Source organism: Hibiscus syriacus, unplaced genomic scaffold, assembly GCF_006381635.1.
Source record: "Hibiscus syriacus cultivar Baekdansim isolate YM2019G1 unplaced genomic scaffold, ASM638163v2 tig00111941_pilon, whole genome shotgun sequence".
Classification (NCBI taxonomy): Eukaryota; Viridiplantae; Streptophyta; class Magnoliopsida; order Malvales; family Malvaceae; genus Hibiscus; species Hibiscus syriacus.
In genome coordinates, this window is record NW_024063217.1 from 1,162,099 (window position 1) to 1,179,399 (window position 17,301).

A 17,301-nucleotide genomic window follows, 5' to 3' on the forward strand; every position below is an offset into this window, starting at 1 on the left:
AACACTAGGTTGAGAGCAGCTTCCATAGGAGACTTCCAAATTATGAAATGCCCTCCATAGGACTCGATCCCACGACCTCAAGATTAAAAAATGTCCTCCATAGTAAGTAACATCAAATAAAAATTTATAATAAAGCCTCCCTACATCCTCTGCTGTAATCATAACATCAAATAAAAAACTCAACTTCGAAGGAAAAATATAAAAATTAAAGGGTTAACTACATGATTGATCATTTATATTTGTGTTTTGTCCAATTTTTCTCATCGATTTTAAAAAACATAAGATATTGTCACTTTTGTTTTTTTTAATTAGGATATTGTCACCATGAGTTAATTGTCATTAACAACAGTTAAATATTTTGGTACAATTACACATTTGATCGATGTTATTTACATAGTCTCTCAATTTAACCATACTTTTAATAAATTAAAATAAATATAATCCTCTAATCGAATGATGTCGCATGTCACTGGTGCCACATGTCATGCCGTGTGTCACCATTCGGGTAGAGGACTGACTTTATTTTAATTCAATATATTTATTTTAACCAATCAAAGAGTGAAACGTATCACCTCTGGTTGAAAGAAAAGAAAACAAAACAAATTGAGGCAAAAAAATTCAGACCTAGGTCACTTAGGAAACCAAGCATGTACCCAACCATTGAACTATGACCATTGCTTGGTCTAAAATAAACAACATGCTATTTATATATATATATATATATATATATATATATTATATTAATGTATAAATATTTAACTTAAGTTAACTTTAAAAAATATATTTTATATTAACTTATTAAATATATTTTATGATGAACTTAATTTACTATATTAATTTAAATATATATTTTATGTTAAAATTTATTTAAAAATATGATTAAATTGAAAGAATATGTAAATAATAATGATCAAATGTGTTATTATATCAAAATACCACGTCACTTATTATGTTAATTGTTAGCGACAATTAATCTGTAGTGAATGCATCTTAATTAAATAAAAATTAAAAGTGATCATATCTTAAATAAATAAAAACAAAAATGACAATACATTATGTTTTTTAAAACTAATAAAAAAATAGATAAAATATAAACATAAGTGAGGAATCACATAATTAATCCGAAATTAAATTGTTATGAGAATATAATAAATAACAACAAATTAACGGTAATTGATTTATTGCACAAAAAACCGCTTTGGGCCTTGATCTTGCTCAGCCATGAATATTAGAATAACGAATGGCCCTAAACATAAAACCCCAGTCGATTAGTTTCTATAAAAGCCTAGCAGGAGAGAAACCCTAGTTCTCTGATTCTGTTGCATTCCCTGGACGAGCCGCTCCTCACTTGAGAGACCGGACAAGAAGATATTCTGCCGATCCAACAATGGTATTTCTCTTCTTTCTATTTCGGAAAGAATCTCTCTTTTTTTTATCAGCTTTGTATGTCGATGGATATGTTTTTTTCCTCAATAAAATGCCTTTCGTAAAAGTTGTTTGTTGGATTAGATGGTCAGCTAAACAAGTAGAAGAATTTGGAGATTATATAAACTTCTTTTCTTTAGCTTAAGCAGAGATTGTGTACTAGTTCTGGTGTTTGTGTTTGAATGGTTCTGAGATTTCTTCATGTTCCCCCTTCATAATTTTCATTTCTTATTTCGACTAAGAAGCAAAAGGAAATCTGTTAGGGAGTTGGATTATATCATATTACAGGATTTGGGTTAGTAAATTTAGTCGATTATGCATATGCTGGACTTGGTTTCGTTTTCAGTCACTTGTTCTGGTATTTTTTTAGTCATTTTGGTTCAGAATCAAAAGGCTAGTATTGTAGGAAAGGAATTAGATTAGAATTCCTTTAGTTTATAACCGATATGTGTATGTTTCGTGTTAATCGGTTTACTTTGTTTCTTGATGCCAACTCATTTCCCTCTCTTATGATGCCAGACAAAGAGAACCAAGAAGGCTGGAATTGTTGGAAAATATGGTAAGGATATTTTATGACATCTTACTTTGTTTTTCTTAAAGATAGCTTCTAAGCAGAAAGTATTCATAGTATAGAATGATCAGTTCTATTGAGTGTGTCTGTTATTTGACTGTGCTTGAAATTACTACCATTCCGAAGTTTTTTCCCCCCTAATTACTTTGTTGCTTTTATTCATTCTAATTGTCTTTCGGGTTAGTCTGATTTAATGTCTTTTGTCCATTAGTTTCTAATTTCTTGTTTTCCCTCATAATAAAGGTACCCGCTATGGTGCTAGTTTGAGGAAGCAGATTAAGAAGATGGAGGTTAGTCAACACAGCAAGTACTTCTGTGAGTTCTGTGGAAAGGTGAATGCTTCTGATTTTCCATTTGATCTTATATTTATGAGGCCATTTTTTGCCTATATTTTGGTGCATTTGTTCTGATAAACTCTGTTTCCACAGTATGCTGTGAAGAGAAAAGCTGTCGGAATATGGGGCTGCAAGGATTGCGGGAAAGTCAAAGCCGGTGGTGCATATACTATGAAGTAAGGATCCATGTTGTACTCCCTTTACATTTCAAATTATTTTCTTTGGAATTTGGATGCCTGAGTAACTTACCTGTTGCTGCGTTTGTTACTTTAACAGCACTGCCAGTGCTGTGACTGTGAGGAGTACGATTAGGAGGCTGAGGGAGCAAACTGAGAGCTGAGCCACCGTCGATGATCGGAATATCTTCTTTGATAGGATGATGTTTTGCATGTTTTAGCTAACAGGCTTAATTGAGATCCCTTTTAGACGTATGTGTACTATGTGCTTAATTTTCATTGTTTTAATCGGTCTTGCGTTGGCACTTTATTTAAGTTCAACCGTTTTCTTCATTACACATTATCTTCTTTACTTGGCATCAAACTATGCCATTCTTGCATCCTTTTTTCTTGGTCATTTATTTGGTTCTCTTCACTGTGTTGTTAAAGCTGCGATGTTGGATGGCAAGTTTTAGAATATTTTCAGAACCCTAGATCCTTACACCAGTATTTGCTAATGTTTTTTTTATTAATTAATTAAATTAACTAATGTTGAATTAAGTTGCATGTTACTTTGGGTGATTAATTTTTCCACAGACGTTTGTTTTTTAATTTTAGTTTTGAATAAAAAAATCTTTATTTTGCTATAATTGCCACTAATTCTGGTGTTGTTCAATAGGGTTTATAGATGCATGAGATATTTGTTTCAATTCATTGGTGTGGTCTAATTTTCAAGGAAATTCATTGGTGTGCCACTAAATGCTTTGTATAAAATATATAAAAATTAGTTTAATCTTAATTTGAATCGAGGAAGATGATTAAAATTCAATTTCAAATAATATTTATTCCAAATTGATAATATATTTTTTTATCTCTGTCTCAATTAAATAACTTTAGTGATTAAAATTACTAATTGAAACTAATTTCTATGCTGAACCATGAAAAAAAAGATAACATTCTAATCAAACCTAATGTAGACACTTGCGTCTACAAAAACATTATATTGTATTATTTTTATTATTATTTTTATTAATTTATATATTATAATTATTTTTTTGCCGGCCCCCATTTCCAACAAACTATCCCTCAAAATACCTATTCTACTAAACCTCTAAAAATCCGGCTAGTGCAACTAAACTCAATCGAACATGGACCTCCCTGGAACGTGCGCACCCACTAGGGTTGCACATTTGTCGGATTTTAATATGATTCGGATCGGTTTTTATCTGATCCGATTTTTTCCCATAGAAAAAAACCGGTTTATAAAATAACCGGTTCGGTTTCTAACCGGTTTGGAGGGTCAGATATCCTAACCAGTGTAACCGGTTTCGATTTTAAAAAAACCGGTTTTTTTAAAAAACCGGTTATAAAAAAATCGATTTTAATATTATTAAAATTACATCGTCATCAATTGTAACAAAGTTTACGATAATTTGTTAAAAACATTTTGATATTTCGATATAACAAATTAAGTTAAATGAATTTTAAGATTTTCCAAATGATTTTCTAAGTATATTCGATATAATTATTCAAATATCAAAACATTACTCCAAATATTTCAAAAATCATTTTTAATCCTTACTTAAGTGTAAAATTAAGTTTTAATCTTAAAACAATTTCAAAATAATCTTTCAAAATATTTCGAACCATTTCAAAGCCAAAAATTCCAGATTGCTCATAGGGAACCGATTCTCCCCCAAGGGGGTACCGATTCCTCATTGAATGGTTTGGCTCCGAGATTTCCAGAATGCTCGGAGGGAACCGATTCCCCCATAGGGGGTACCGATTCCCCCTATTCAACGGTCGAAATATTTGAATTTTACACTTAGGGAACCGATTCCCTATGAGAGGGTACTGATTCCCCCACGCTCCAAGCATTTTTATTAAATGTTTTCACACTTAAATGGCTATATTATCTTCATTAATTATCACTAACGTTCAGAAGTGATTCAAGGTGTATTTAAGCAAACTTAGAAGCCATTGATCAAAGACAAGAAACATCAAGCAACTAGAATCAAGAGAGAATCAAAGAGAAAGCATCAAACCTCAAGTTCGATAAATTCAAATACTTAATTAACTCAACATAATTGAAATACTTAAATACTTCCAAGTTTGATAAATTCAAATACTTAAAAACTTCCAAGTTCGATAAATTCAAATACTTAAAAACTTCAAGTTCGATAATTGAAACAAAGTTTACGATAATTGAAATAAAGTTTAAAAATAAACTACATTGCCATCTCTTCTTCATCATCTTCGCCTTCTTCGTTTGGAGGGGATATTCCAAGTTCGACTTCTTCAATGTGTAAGTTTGCTTCTAAATCGGCATCAATTGCATCTTCTAGGGTGGTGATATGTTGCTTACGAGCCGCTCCATCCAAATAATCCTTTAAACAAATGCATACTTCCACCGACTCGGGACTTAGTCTTGATCTCCGTTGCGATATAACCCTGCTACTAACAGAAAAAGCGGATTCCGAAGCTACCGTAGAAGCTTGGACGGTTAGTAAATCACGGGCTATGGCGGCTAGAATCGGAAATTGTGCTTCCTTTTCTTTCCACCAAGCCAAAATATCCAAACTTTCAAACTCTTCAAATGTCATTTTTGATAGAAAATCGCATGACATGTAATTTCCCAACTCGCTACTTGGGGTGGTAGTACGTGATCGTTTGGATTGAGAATTTACAAGAGTGTTAAAAAAGATTCAAATTTATGTTACTTGGACGTCTACTAGATGATTCCGCATTCATTCTCATTTGATCGTGTATTATACTACTTGATCTGTATTTAGTTAAATAAATTGCAAACATGTCTCGAAAACATTTGTTAAAATAATTTATTTGGTTTTGAACAAAGTTGGGTTCATCATCGGTTAGATTAAAAGCAAACGCAATTTGTTCAATTAGTGTTTCAACCCCACCAACATTTAACGTTGGGTTTAAAGCGGCGGCACAAGTAAAAATGGGGGGAATCTCCTTAAAATATTTTAAAAGTTTTTCCTTCATTGCAAAGCCAATTTCTTGAAAAATTTCGGTTTCAAATTCAAAGTTATTTAGTCGGGTAGCCAACAAAAATATTTGATTAAGAACCAACGGGCTAGTAGGGTAATAAAACACCGGATAAAAAAGTTGTTGCATTTTTAAAAACCTCAAGCAAATTGGTTATTTTGGCTATAGTTTCCCAACTCGAATCCGGATAAATGTTTGGGACATGACCCCTCTCGAAAAGCCGATCGTGAAATGTTTGCAATGTTTCCCTTTGCCTTAAGGCAGTATGCATCATCATCCAAGTTGAGTTCCAACGAGTTGGACAATCCAAATTAGGACCCAAAGCTTTTTTATTAACGGACTTACAAAATCGTTTATAATCATTTAGTCTTTTGTTGTTGTTACAAAGAACCGATTTTATCATTGTTTTAAATTCTATTCTAATCGGCTCAATAACCTCCAAACCGGCTTGCACGGATAAATTAATTATGTGTGCAACGCAATGGGTATGAAAAAACGCACCGTCTAAAATCGATGAAAGTAATATTTTCAATCTTGGAACCGCGTTTGTATTATTCGATGCATTATCAAAGGATATAGAAAAAAACTTTATTTTCTAATTTATAAAGACAAATTACCCTTTTTAAAAGTGTAAATAAATTAGCACCGGTATGCGGCTCACCGAATAATTCAAACGCGATTGTTCTTTTCATCATTTTCCAATTATCTTGATCTAACCAATGTGACGTAACGGCTAAAAAAGAATTTCCGGTATTATGAGGGGAACTCCAAACGTCACATGTAAGCGACACACCATAACGGTGTTCTTGGAATCCTAAAATCATTTTTTCCCTCGCCGTACGCCACATTTTTATAGCATATCTTCTAAGGGTAGTACGACTTACTTGAGCATAACGTGGTTGCATTAGTTGTTGAATTGTTGTCGTGAAATATTCATCATCAAAGTGGTCGAACGGCAATGCTTTTGTAATCACGAACTTTGTAAACGCTTTTCGTAATTTTTCGTTGTCGTAAACAAAAACACCACATTGCGGTGTAAGATTCGATTGACTAGGATCCGATCTTGAGCGAAGTGCCTTGCATGATTTTGTCAAATGGTTCTTCAACGTTGTGTTTCCTTCCGATGCAAGAAACTTTAGACAAAGTTTACAACGCGCCCTCCTCGAGCCATTTGGCATCTCACATAAATCGTAGTGATCCCAAATATCTTTGTTTCGAGTGTGTTCGATCACTCTCACGACTTCAAGGTTTCCCCCGACGGAAGATTCAGCCGTGTTACTCATGATGAACAAAAAATTACAAAAATAAGATTTGAGAGATGTTTAAGTGTTGTGTAATAAGATTTGAGAAAGTTGTAATCAACCAAATACATCCCCAACCTATTTATATATATGTTTAGGGTGGTAAAATGGTAATTTTTTAAAGAAAAAAACGGTCACAAAACCCCCCAACGGCTAGTTTTTTAAACCCATACCGATTTTTTTTTCCGGATAAAAACCGGTTTTTTAACTGTTTTTTTCAAACCGGTTTTTTATCCGATAAAAAAATCAGTCTAGGTTTTTTTCTCCAAACCGGTTAAAATAACTGGTTTAAAAAAATCCGATCCGGTTAAAAAAAAACCGGTTTTTCCCAAATCCGGTTTCGGATATTTTTTTCGTAAAATCGGATATTCAGATTTTTTGTGCACCCCTAACACCCACCCATGTTCTCCTAGAACTCAGCAGCAAGCATCCATGGCAGTCTCGGCCAACATCTCTACTTTGTCCTCTTCATCAGGACTATAAAATTCCATATCCAAGAGGCCACTAAAGGGGGCTGGAAAGCTGGTGCATTGGTTCTATGTATTTATTTATTAGTTCTGATCAGGGTTTTAAAACACGGTCCGCGACTGCAATTTCAGCCACGATATAGCGGTTTCGCCGCCATCAGAGTTGCCCGACGGCCGCAATCACGATAAATCCGAAATAACCGAAAATGCCACCGAGACCACGATTTAAAACCCTGGTTTGATCCCATGCGTAAGGGGGAGGATGTTGGCCAAAGTCGAAAATAGGAAGAAGAATGGTGGAGAATCATTCACGAAAACCCACCGTTCGGAGCCGAAAGGAAGAATTAAGAACGCTGACGAGAATTCATCACCACGTAGAGACTAGAAATTCTTTTGGAGCTGGAAGGCGTTAAAAGCATTTTCGAATGATAAAAGCCACCAGCTTATCACTGGTGATGATGCATTGGCCCCCAATTGGAATGAGCTTCTTGTTGACAACGTTACGAATCTGGAACCAAAGACGGCATATCGGGTGGCAAAACCATGCGCGACTGTACCTGCACAGAATCAACAGCTTCCTTCTCCATCTGTAGAAAGTCAAAGTGTTGCAAACTCCTCTTCATCAGAAAATAACGCCCCAGCTAAATCACGAATGCGGTGGACACCAGAACTTCATGAAGCCTTTGCTGAAGCTGTCAACCAATTGGGAGGCAGTGAAAAAGCTACTCCAAAGGGCGTGTTAAAGCTTATGAAAGTTGAAGGCTTGACTATTTATCATATTAAAAGTCACTTGCAGATATGGAAAGTTATAAAAGAGAATAAGGATCTGGATCTTCCTGCTCACAAGGTAATGGTGGCCACTGTTCGTTGTGAAGAGATTGCCAATGAGAAGTTATTTCGCTTATCCTCTGATGCGGATTGGTTAGCATTGGAAGAAGCTGTTCAATCTAGGTCAGTATCTGGTTTTGGGAGAAAGCTGAGTACTATCCTAGAAACCCACTTTTCAGAATATGACTCAGAGGCAATCTACTTCGATGAGGGTGTAACAAATGCAAAACGGAAACAGCTGGAGTCAAAAGCTTTGGATGTAAGTTCCGTTTGCTTCTACCACTTTGATGCTTATTTTGTTTCAAAAGCTTGATGGTTTGTCTAGTTAACATTCAGGCTTTTAAATTTAGTTCTAAGATGTCGGTCACCTTCAACAATGACTTTTTTATTGTCTGCTTCAATTTATCTCCATGCATGCAACTGCAGGATTCTACTATAACTAGTGTTCTTTCGAATCATGATGGTCTGATTTCATCAATATCTATGATATTTTGTGGAGGTTATTATATTTTCACTATTATTTTATTATTTTTTACTTGTTTTGTTATTAGTATTATTATTTTCTTTTTTTCTTTTTTTATTTGATATTTCTTTATCATTTTTTTTCAATTTAACATTCTTTTTGCCTTTTCAGTGATAATCTCAATCATTCAAAGTTAAACAATTCGAGTTGAATTTTTTATATTTTCATTTTCATTTTCACAATTAAGACAACCGACAATTTAATTGGTACTGAAAGGGCAATACAAGGGTGTTAATCCTTCATTGACTGTAACCGACTCCCGAACTCGACATATTTCTGGTAAAATGTAGATCAAGTAAGATGGTGCCTGATCCACCTAAATATTTTTAAAATGATCGGTGGCGACTCTAACCATTCCATTCAAGTCGAAGTCCAATTCCGGGCCTAACCGAAAGACGATCGCGACAATAACAAAATCGGGATAAGCAAATTCCCCTCACATGTACAATGCATAAATGTAAATAATAATAATAATAATAAATAAATAAAAAATTCAAAGTCAACATTCGAATATAGTTGTAATCATCTCTAGGTAAGGGTGTTCATTCGTTTAAAACGGTGGCCGACTGAACCGAATTATCATTAACCGAATTAATCAAAAAAAATTTCTTTAACCGTTAACCGAACCAAACTTTTAAAAAAAAATATTAACCGAACTGAATAAATTTCGGTTAATTTTCGAATTAACCGAATTTTTTTAAATTTTCTAATTTATATAAAAAATGAATATTTTTTAATTCAAAAAAATAATTTACAATTAATTTAAATAATATATAATTATAAAATAAAAATTTTATATGGAATTTTCAATTAATTAATATTGATTTAGGTTTAAAAGTTATTGGATCTTAAATTATTAATTGAGTTTTAAATGGTTTGGGCTGAGCCCATATGTTATATATAATATATTTAAAATTTAATTTCAGTTAAGTCGGTTAATTAGTTAATTAACCGATTTCAAACCAAATTAACCGTTAATCAAATTTTAAAAAATTTATTAACCGTTCTTCGAACGAACTAATTCGATTCAGTCGGTTAATTCGGTTAAAATCGAAAAATGAACACCCCTACCTCTAGGCCTTGTAATAATTTTCACAACTGGAGAAGTAGCTAGCACATGATACTTAGTAGGATCACTAATCCAATGTTGACAAAAATGTATATATATATATATATATATATATATATTTATGTCGACAATATATTTTAAAAATTAAGTTAATACAGCTAAAACGAAATAATTGAAAAAATGGTTAAATCGTAACATAAAACAACGAATAGTAAAAGATATTTGCTGTAATCAATTAAAATTTTCAACTTGCAATGTGAATTTGCCGAACAAGTCAAAAAGCTCGAAAAGAGGAAAAGAATTGCAATGTGAACTTGGCGAACAAGTCAAGAAAATGGCCGAAAAGCACCAGGCAAAGTGGAAGACCCAAGATTTATCGTACGAGCCTAGCCCTACCACGCTATCTTGGGGAACAAGAATTGGACTGATTGCCTGACTGGACTGTGCTGGGCTGAATACGGGTCAACACATAAATTCAAAAAATCACGATTACTTTAATTGAATTTTATTTGATTTATAATTGAATATAAATATATAATCTTGAGCTTTTTTATATACAAATTATTAATTATTTTTATTTATTTTAAAGAATATTTTTAAGAAAAAATATCTTAACAATTTATAAAATAATATAAAAAAAACATAAAATGAAATTATCTTATTAAAACAAACTAAAAACATTAACCCAAAGATAATCTAAAAATATAAAGTCAAATTAATCTAAATTAAACTATTAAAGAAAGTAAAATTTGTTTTGGAATCTACGATGTTTATTACGATGGAGGACGGACACTTTTACTCTTATCGCCTATAAATTAGAAAATTATAAACGTATATTATTTAATATAATCACGTTAGATTATTCAATTTTTTTTTATAAAATTTATATAATAGAAAAAATATTTTAAAAAAATTACCAAATCTCACGCTAGAGATGGGTTGGTGGTGCTGGGGAGTTTGGTTTACAAGCACAGATTACTGCCCAATCCCATCGGCTATATATATGTGTGTCCAAGTGGGTTAGGTGATCAGCCTAGGTGAGTGCACATTTTCCTTTGCTAGTGGAAGAAAAAAAAAAATATGGAGACAAAGTCATTGGCATTTGTGGTTTTGCTGGTGGTTGCAATTACAGCCATGTGGGAGGTGGAGATGGCCGCCGCACTCAGTGCAGCTCAGTGCGACCAAGAAAGGAACCTTGCCATCACGGCTTGCAAGCCGGTGGTATACGGCAAGCTTCCGTCCCCCGATTGCTGCCAGCGAGTGAGGGTTACGCACCTGGAATGCGTTTGTCCCGCCATCACTCCACGAATCGCCGCCATTATCGACCTCAACCGCGCCATCCGCCTCATTCAAGGCTGTGGTCGGAGTGTCCCCCGCCACTACAAGTGTGGAAGTATGCTACTGCGTCTCTCTCTCTCTTTTTGCATAAAATAATTACATAATGCTTCATCTGAATTTGCTTTTTCTTTTTGTTTGGTAGGTATTACAACTCCATGAAAATTGGCACTGCTGAATTGGACAATGTTATGTTTTCTACTGCTGTTACTTCATGCTTCGAGGCGGTCTCATCGCCTGCTTTATGAAATAGAAATAATTAAATATATAATTATGGATTTTGAGCCATGTACGACTACTTGCTTTCTGAAACGAAATAATTAAATATATAATCATGCATTTTGAACTATGTACGACTTGTTGCTTTCTGATATGGAAATATATAATATTTCTAATATGTATACTAAGATTTACGGTTACATAATCTTAAATCCAATAACAAACTTTTTTAACCGAGGAATATTCAAACCTAACAATCTATTGAATGATCTCGGTGATAAAAAAAATGTTATTATACTTAGAAAAATTAGTTTTAAAAGATTGTATTTATGGCGTACGCAATACGATGTTAACGATTAAGAAAAATTATGAACCATTGTGATCATCACAAATTATTTACAAGGAATGATCAAGCCTGAAATATTATAAATTTGAATCAATTAAATTTTCTTAGAAAAAAGATATACATGTAATTAACCTTAGTCCCAACATTCAATCAGAAAGATTGTATATATATATATATATATATATATATAGAAAAATGGGGAGGAAAAGCTTGATTTCTCTAATTTCAATTGAGTTTAAATGGTTAAACATCTAGCTTAGTTAGTTGGATAGATGGGTTTGACGCTTCATTAACAACCACTTCCATCTCCATCTCCATCTCCTCTGCTTCAAACGTTGAGTGAACTCCATATAATACATAGAACAAAGTAATCAAACACGCCCATATAGCAAACCTTTGGAACGAGAGCATCTTTAATGTGGTCATGAGGAAGACATTGAGGAAAATGGATATGGCAGCCGGCCAAGGCATGAGTGGCACTGACCACTCACTTGGCTGACCTAGGCAAGGCACTGTGTATTGGAAGAAGGCGATAACGACGATTGTGATCCCGCCAAAAAGAGGCAAACCCCACCATTGCTGCTCGAGTTTCCATGATATCGAGAAGCCTATCGCACATGATGTGATAAGGAAGAGGAATGAGAGTGTTTGGAAAGGCGAATTTTTGCATGTTATCACATATTTCTGGTAGATAAGAGCATTGGCAACCAGGTAGAACACCAACAGTGTGCCGATGGAGATCATTTCAATCACAATGTCCAAGTCAGTGAAGAGTGCAATCGATGCTGTGCAAATCCCTGTATCATGGACACACACATCAATGGTATTCGTTGTACAAAAGGAATTGCACTGAAGAACATGCTTTTTGTTATGCAATCAGCAATGTTTGCCATTGTTAACTTTCTAATGGCGATTGAAAGTGACACTTAAACAACTATCAAGCATTTCACAATTAAAGAAGGCATAATGTTAAAAATATCTCTAACATTTGATTAAATAATTATCTTGATATTTATTCTTTTTGCAGCATTTTGGCCCTAACTATTCATTTAGGGCAAAAAAATCATAATATTTAACTAAACAATCACTTTAGTCCTTATCCTTTCTTTTTGGAGCATTTTAACTCACAATATTTCATTTTAGGATAAAAAATTTCTTATTTTGAAGTGTCAATAGCGTGTTTAATAATTGTTTCTATCCACATGTGTGCCTTTTTGTTTTAAAATAAAACGTTAGAGGCCAAAATGTTTTAAAAGAAATTCAATCAAAATGACTATTTAATCAAACATTAGAGATTTATTTTTTCATTATACCATAAAAGGAATATTTAAAATGAAATTCACATACCTAAAAAGAGAGTGGCATTCAATGGGGTGCCTGTGGAAGGATGAACCTTAGACAACCAGGATGGAACTAGCCTGGCCCTTGCAATAACACACAAGTACCTGGCTTGGCCTAACATGGCGACCAAGAGTGAAGCCACTATCCCCAAGCTTGCTCCTGCCCCTACAACATTCCCCGTCCACTTCCAACCAATACTATTGAAAGCCATTGAGTATGATGCCTTTTCAGCTATCTATACCATCATGATCGTTCCTTAAGAAAAATAACCGTGACATCTATATTCCAATATCAAGTTGCAGATGACTGACCTGATTGTAAGGTATCATAATACACAAAGCCAAGGCCATGAGGCAGTAAAGTCCGGAGACGATGAGAACCGAACCGATGATCCCCACCGGAAGGGTTACCGGAGGGTTCTGAATCTCTTCGGCCAAGGTTGAGACCGAGTCATAGCCTATATAGCTGAAGTAAACTATAGCTGCTCCATCAAGAACGCCTCTAATGCCATTAGGAGTTAGCCCTCTTGGCTTCACCAAGTTATCCACACTTCCATAGCAGAAACTCATGATTATGATGAATCCGAAGAAAATGACATGAAAGATTGTCATGATAAGGTTCAAGATTGAGCTTTCCTTTGTACTGCAAACCAAAACAGAAGGAAACAAGACATCAATCACTTTCAAAGCCCACTAAAAACAAGTGTGACACTATCTTTTTCTTTGTCTACAAAAACAATGAATAAAATAATAATAGTAATAATAAGGGTACAGTAATTGTTTTCTTGATCATAATAAGGTACTGAGAAATTAAACCTGTGGCATAGGCAAATAGTGAGAATAAGAACAAGAGCAACAGCTAAGAAATCCAACTTGTTATAGCCTTCTAGCAATCCATGAACTTCCACTCTCCAGGAATTGGGATCATTTATGCCAAAGGCTGAGCACAAATACTCTGTAAAACTTCTTGCAACGGCGGCGTTTGATAATACATACTCCATTAGTATGTTTGCTCCAGCAAAATACCCCACAAATTCTCCTATGAAAAAGGAATTGGAGAAACTGGTGATTTACTGATATACATATATATTGCTGTATTATTATCATTTGGATCAAGCAATGGAGAAAAAAACATACCAAAAGTCACTCTCAGATAACTAAAGGCGCCACCAGCAACAGGAATCCTGACTGAAAATTCAGTGTAACACAAAGAAGACAGAAGTGCTGATATTCCAGCAATGATATAGGATATGAAGACTGATGGACCGGAGTTATTGCGAGCTACGGGACCGGTGGTGACGAAAACACCAACACCGAGCATTCCACCTACACCAAGAGCTACCAAGTCATACCATCTGAGTTTCCTCTTCATATCAGCACCAGACCTTAACCTTATTCGATTAAGCTCTTGGTCTGGGGTCCATGTTGCTAGCATTCTCTTTCTAAGCCTATGAGGGGTTTGGGAAAGAGATTGGACATATTTGAAGAAGAAAGGCTTGTTGTTGGATTGAATGGTGGCCATGTTTATGAAACAAGTCTTGTGCTTTTGTGGCTTTCTCTGCGAACCTTGAGCCATGAGGTAAGGGTTTAAATATGCATTTAGAAGAGAGAGATTCGTGATTATAATATTTGATATATGACAGATTCTTTTTATCTAAAGTTTGATATGGAGAACAAAAGTGGTGACCCTTAGAGCATTATTGAAAATACCTAGTTGTTCTTTGGGAGCACTAAAATCCTACCCTTTAATCCTTTATACAACCAGCTTTTGATAGACCCAATTCATGTTACAGAAGCATGCAAAGTAAAAATAGAGAAAACAAAAGTCTACCCTTTTTAAATCTAGTTTAAGATTTTATATTAGAGATCTAACTTATAAAATTTTAAGAAGACGAAAATAAATCATCAATTAAAAATACAAAATATCTAAATTATATTAAAACTTAAAAATTTTAAGAGACACTTCTCCAACCATCCCCTTCCAAAACTTTTTTTAAGAGGGACATCGACCTTCTCTTTTGCAATTTCCACATTTGAAACTTTGTTATAAGCAAATAAAGATTGCACCCTTCAGTCTGGCGAATAAGTGGACTTGATTCCTCAATAGAGCATTACAGTTTACTGCGACAGAAACAGTAGTCTGGAGAATAATTGGACTTGATTCCTCAATAGACAATGCAGGGTTTTTTTTTTAATGATTCTGTGCTATCCTTCCTGCAGGGTGTATGGCTTTGACAATTGGCTCTAGAATCAAACCCATCAATTGGACGATGAAATAATTAAATAATATCTGAAGCATCTGGAATATATGTCACTTGCATACCTTCTAGACTTATCAAGATTTGGTTTGATCTTGCTGAATGTACCTTTCTCTTGTTTCCCTTGCTCATGAATTTCGTGTATAGCTCATAGCTCTATAGAGGATATACTTCTTCTTTACCTCCATCTCCATCTCAAAATCAAGCCTGCCCTGGACCACAACCCTAAACTCAATGGACAAAAGCTTTATTTAATAAAGGCTGCATAATTAATGGAAATAGAATGTGACAGTTGACACTTATCCAACAGTCTTCCTTTTCTTTTCTTTTGTATTATTTATAGGAACAAATGTAAAATTTTATATTAGAGAGACGAATTTATAAAATTTTAGTTTTAGGGAGAAACATATTATTAATAAAAAATATAAAAAAATAATAAATTATATGAAAATTTAAAATTTTCAGATGGACGATTGTCCTGTCAACCTCGCTTGGTCCATCCCTACTCCAATAGAATCATTATCAAGTTAAGGGTCACCTATGAGAGTATACAGAACAAAGTTATCTACGGTAACAACAGAAATTATGAATCTTATTTTCTTGACAGTGGTTCTAAAAGCATCCACTGCTAAACAAAAATTCATGTTAAGATCCACGCATGCATATACATGTCATTCTATAAGGAATATTTTTTTTATAATTGTGGAGGCGAATTGAGCCATCAGATTACCCCACTAGGAAGTGTCCGGGGTATTGCCATGATTCAAGAGGTTTATTCAAATACTAATTACGATTAAAAGTGAAATCATGACTCATGAACTGGATAATTGTCTGGTATAAATTAACATGATGAAGAGTCATTGTCAACAAAGACTGTTATACGTAAAGGGAGAGATCATGTAGTTAAATTTACAACAAAGAATGTCCTTTAATCATGTATTGATGAGAATAAAGTGATTATGGTTGTAGACGGTTCATCCTTCTGATTAAGTGGGAAAAGAGAATTGCAATCGGTGGTTAAACAATGATCAACCGATAATATCAGTAATGGAGATTTTTAAAAAGAAAGATGAGAGGGGGAACAAAAAAACGAGGAAGGAAAGGAAGATTTCCTCCTTGGTGTGAGTAGGGGCTTATATATTGATCTTTTAGGTGTGTCGGTATCAGACTTAGGATATGATTGTTGTTCATAGACCGACAGAGTGAATAAATGTGCTCATCAATTAGTAGATTTGGATCTTGCCGGATCTCTTTATTTTGTCAGAAATTTTGCCAAGAGGTAATGACTCATTGGAGGATATAAATAATTCCGCAGGCACAACATTTGATTCTGGAAGATACAAATAGCTCCGAAAGTACAATATAGTTCCTTAATGATATGATGATCAATTTAGAGCATGGTAGACACTTTGTAAAAAAGGCTAAATGAACTTACCAAGTGGAATTCTGGGTTCAAATTTAGCTTTAAACTGAAGCACTTCAACTAAATAGATGGTTGAGATATCAAATATAGGTACTGAGTTTTTAAAAACTATCAAAACAATGGTAAGCATATTCGCAAAACTAAAGATAAGTAAAGCATTAAGGGAGTGGGACTTTAGCTTTTGCAGTGCTTTTCAGAATGATTGGTATTTAAGTTCCACTGAGGAAGGTAGTAGGAAGTTCTTGGATGCTTTTGCTTTTTTTAATTTCTGTTAAGTGGCTCATCTTAAATTTTCCTTTGATCTCCCATTGAGTGTTGTCAAAGCACCTATAATTAAAACATTAGTGTTTTCTAATGCAATTGCAGCCTACATATGGACACATTACACGAGTGAAAAGTGTTTTGTTTTTTATTATCACAAAAGACAATTTGGTAATGAACAAGAAATAGTGAGATAGTCATTTCAAAATAACCAAGTGTCCCTATTCAATGGATGATAATCCTTATGATTTACAATGTGAATTTTTGTTGATATGAAACGTTGAGTTATGAAAGTTGTAGACGGTTCATTCTTTTCTGGTTTGGATAGAGAGTTGTAGTCAATAACTTTGGTGAATTGAAGAAGGCGAAGTACGATGCGTGGATGGAAATCAGAGAGATAGAGAGTTTAGGTTCTCTTATCCGGTCGAACATGATG

General features: G+C 34.1%; 4 protein-coding genes across 4 annotated transcripts; 3 read left to right on the forward strand and 1 right to left on the reverse strand.

Moving 5' to 3' along the window:
* Positions 1-1,307: 1,307 nt before the first annotated feature.
* On the forward strand, positions 1,308-2,814 carry LOC120173181 (60S ribosomal protein L37a-1). Its single transcript, XM_039180423.1, has 5 exons — positions 1,308-1,390; positions 1,945-1,984; positions 2,240-2,328; positions 2,425-2,507; positions 2,608-2,814. The coding sequence occupies exons 1-5, from the start codon at positions 1,388-1,390 to the stop codon at positions 2,669-2,671; spliced, it is 279 nt and encodes a 92-aa protein (XP_039036354.1). The 5' UTR covers positions 1,308-1,387; the 3' UTR covers positions 2,672-2,814.
* A 4,655-nt stretch (positions 2,815-7,469) lies between these two features.
* On the forward strand, positions 7,470-8,404 carry LOC120173164 (protein ROOT HAIR DEFECTIVE 3 homolog 1-like). The gene is made up of 2 exons (XM_039180415.1): positions 7,470-7,499; positions 7,670-8,404. The coding sequence occupies exons 1-2, from the start codon at positions 7,470-7,472 to the stop codon at positions 8,402-8,404; spliced, it is 765 nt and encodes a 254-aa protein (XP_039036346.1).
* A 2,321-nt stretch (positions 8,405-10,725) lies between these two features.
* Positions 10,726-11,268, forward strand: LOC120173065. The gene is made up of 2 exons (XM_039180352.1): positions 10,726-11,076; positions 11,164-11,268. Exons 1-2 carry the CDS (start codon positions 10,764-10,766, stop codon positions 11,178-11,180), a joined length of 330 nt encoding a protein of 109 aa, XP_039036283.1. The 5' UTR covers positions 10,726-10,763; the 3' UTR covers positions 11,181-11,268.
* Positions 11,269-11,785: 517 nt separating this feature from the next.
* On the reverse strand, positions 11,786-14,622 carry LOC120173046 (cationic amino acid transporter 6, chloroplastic-like). The gene is made up of 5 exons (XM_039180344.1): positions 14,061-14,622; positions 13,740-13,962; positions 13,236-13,566; positions 12,931-13,159; positions 11,786-12,380 (listed from the first exon to the last, which is right to left on the reverse strand). The coding sequence occupies exons 1-5, from the start codon at positions 14,497-14,499 to the stop codon at positions 11,827-11,829; spliced, it is 1,776 nt and encodes a 591-aa protein (XP_039036275.1). The 5' UTR covers positions 14,500-14,622; the 3' UTR covers positions 11,786-11,826.
* Between the last annotated feature and the right edge of the window lie 2,679 nt (positions 14,623-17,301).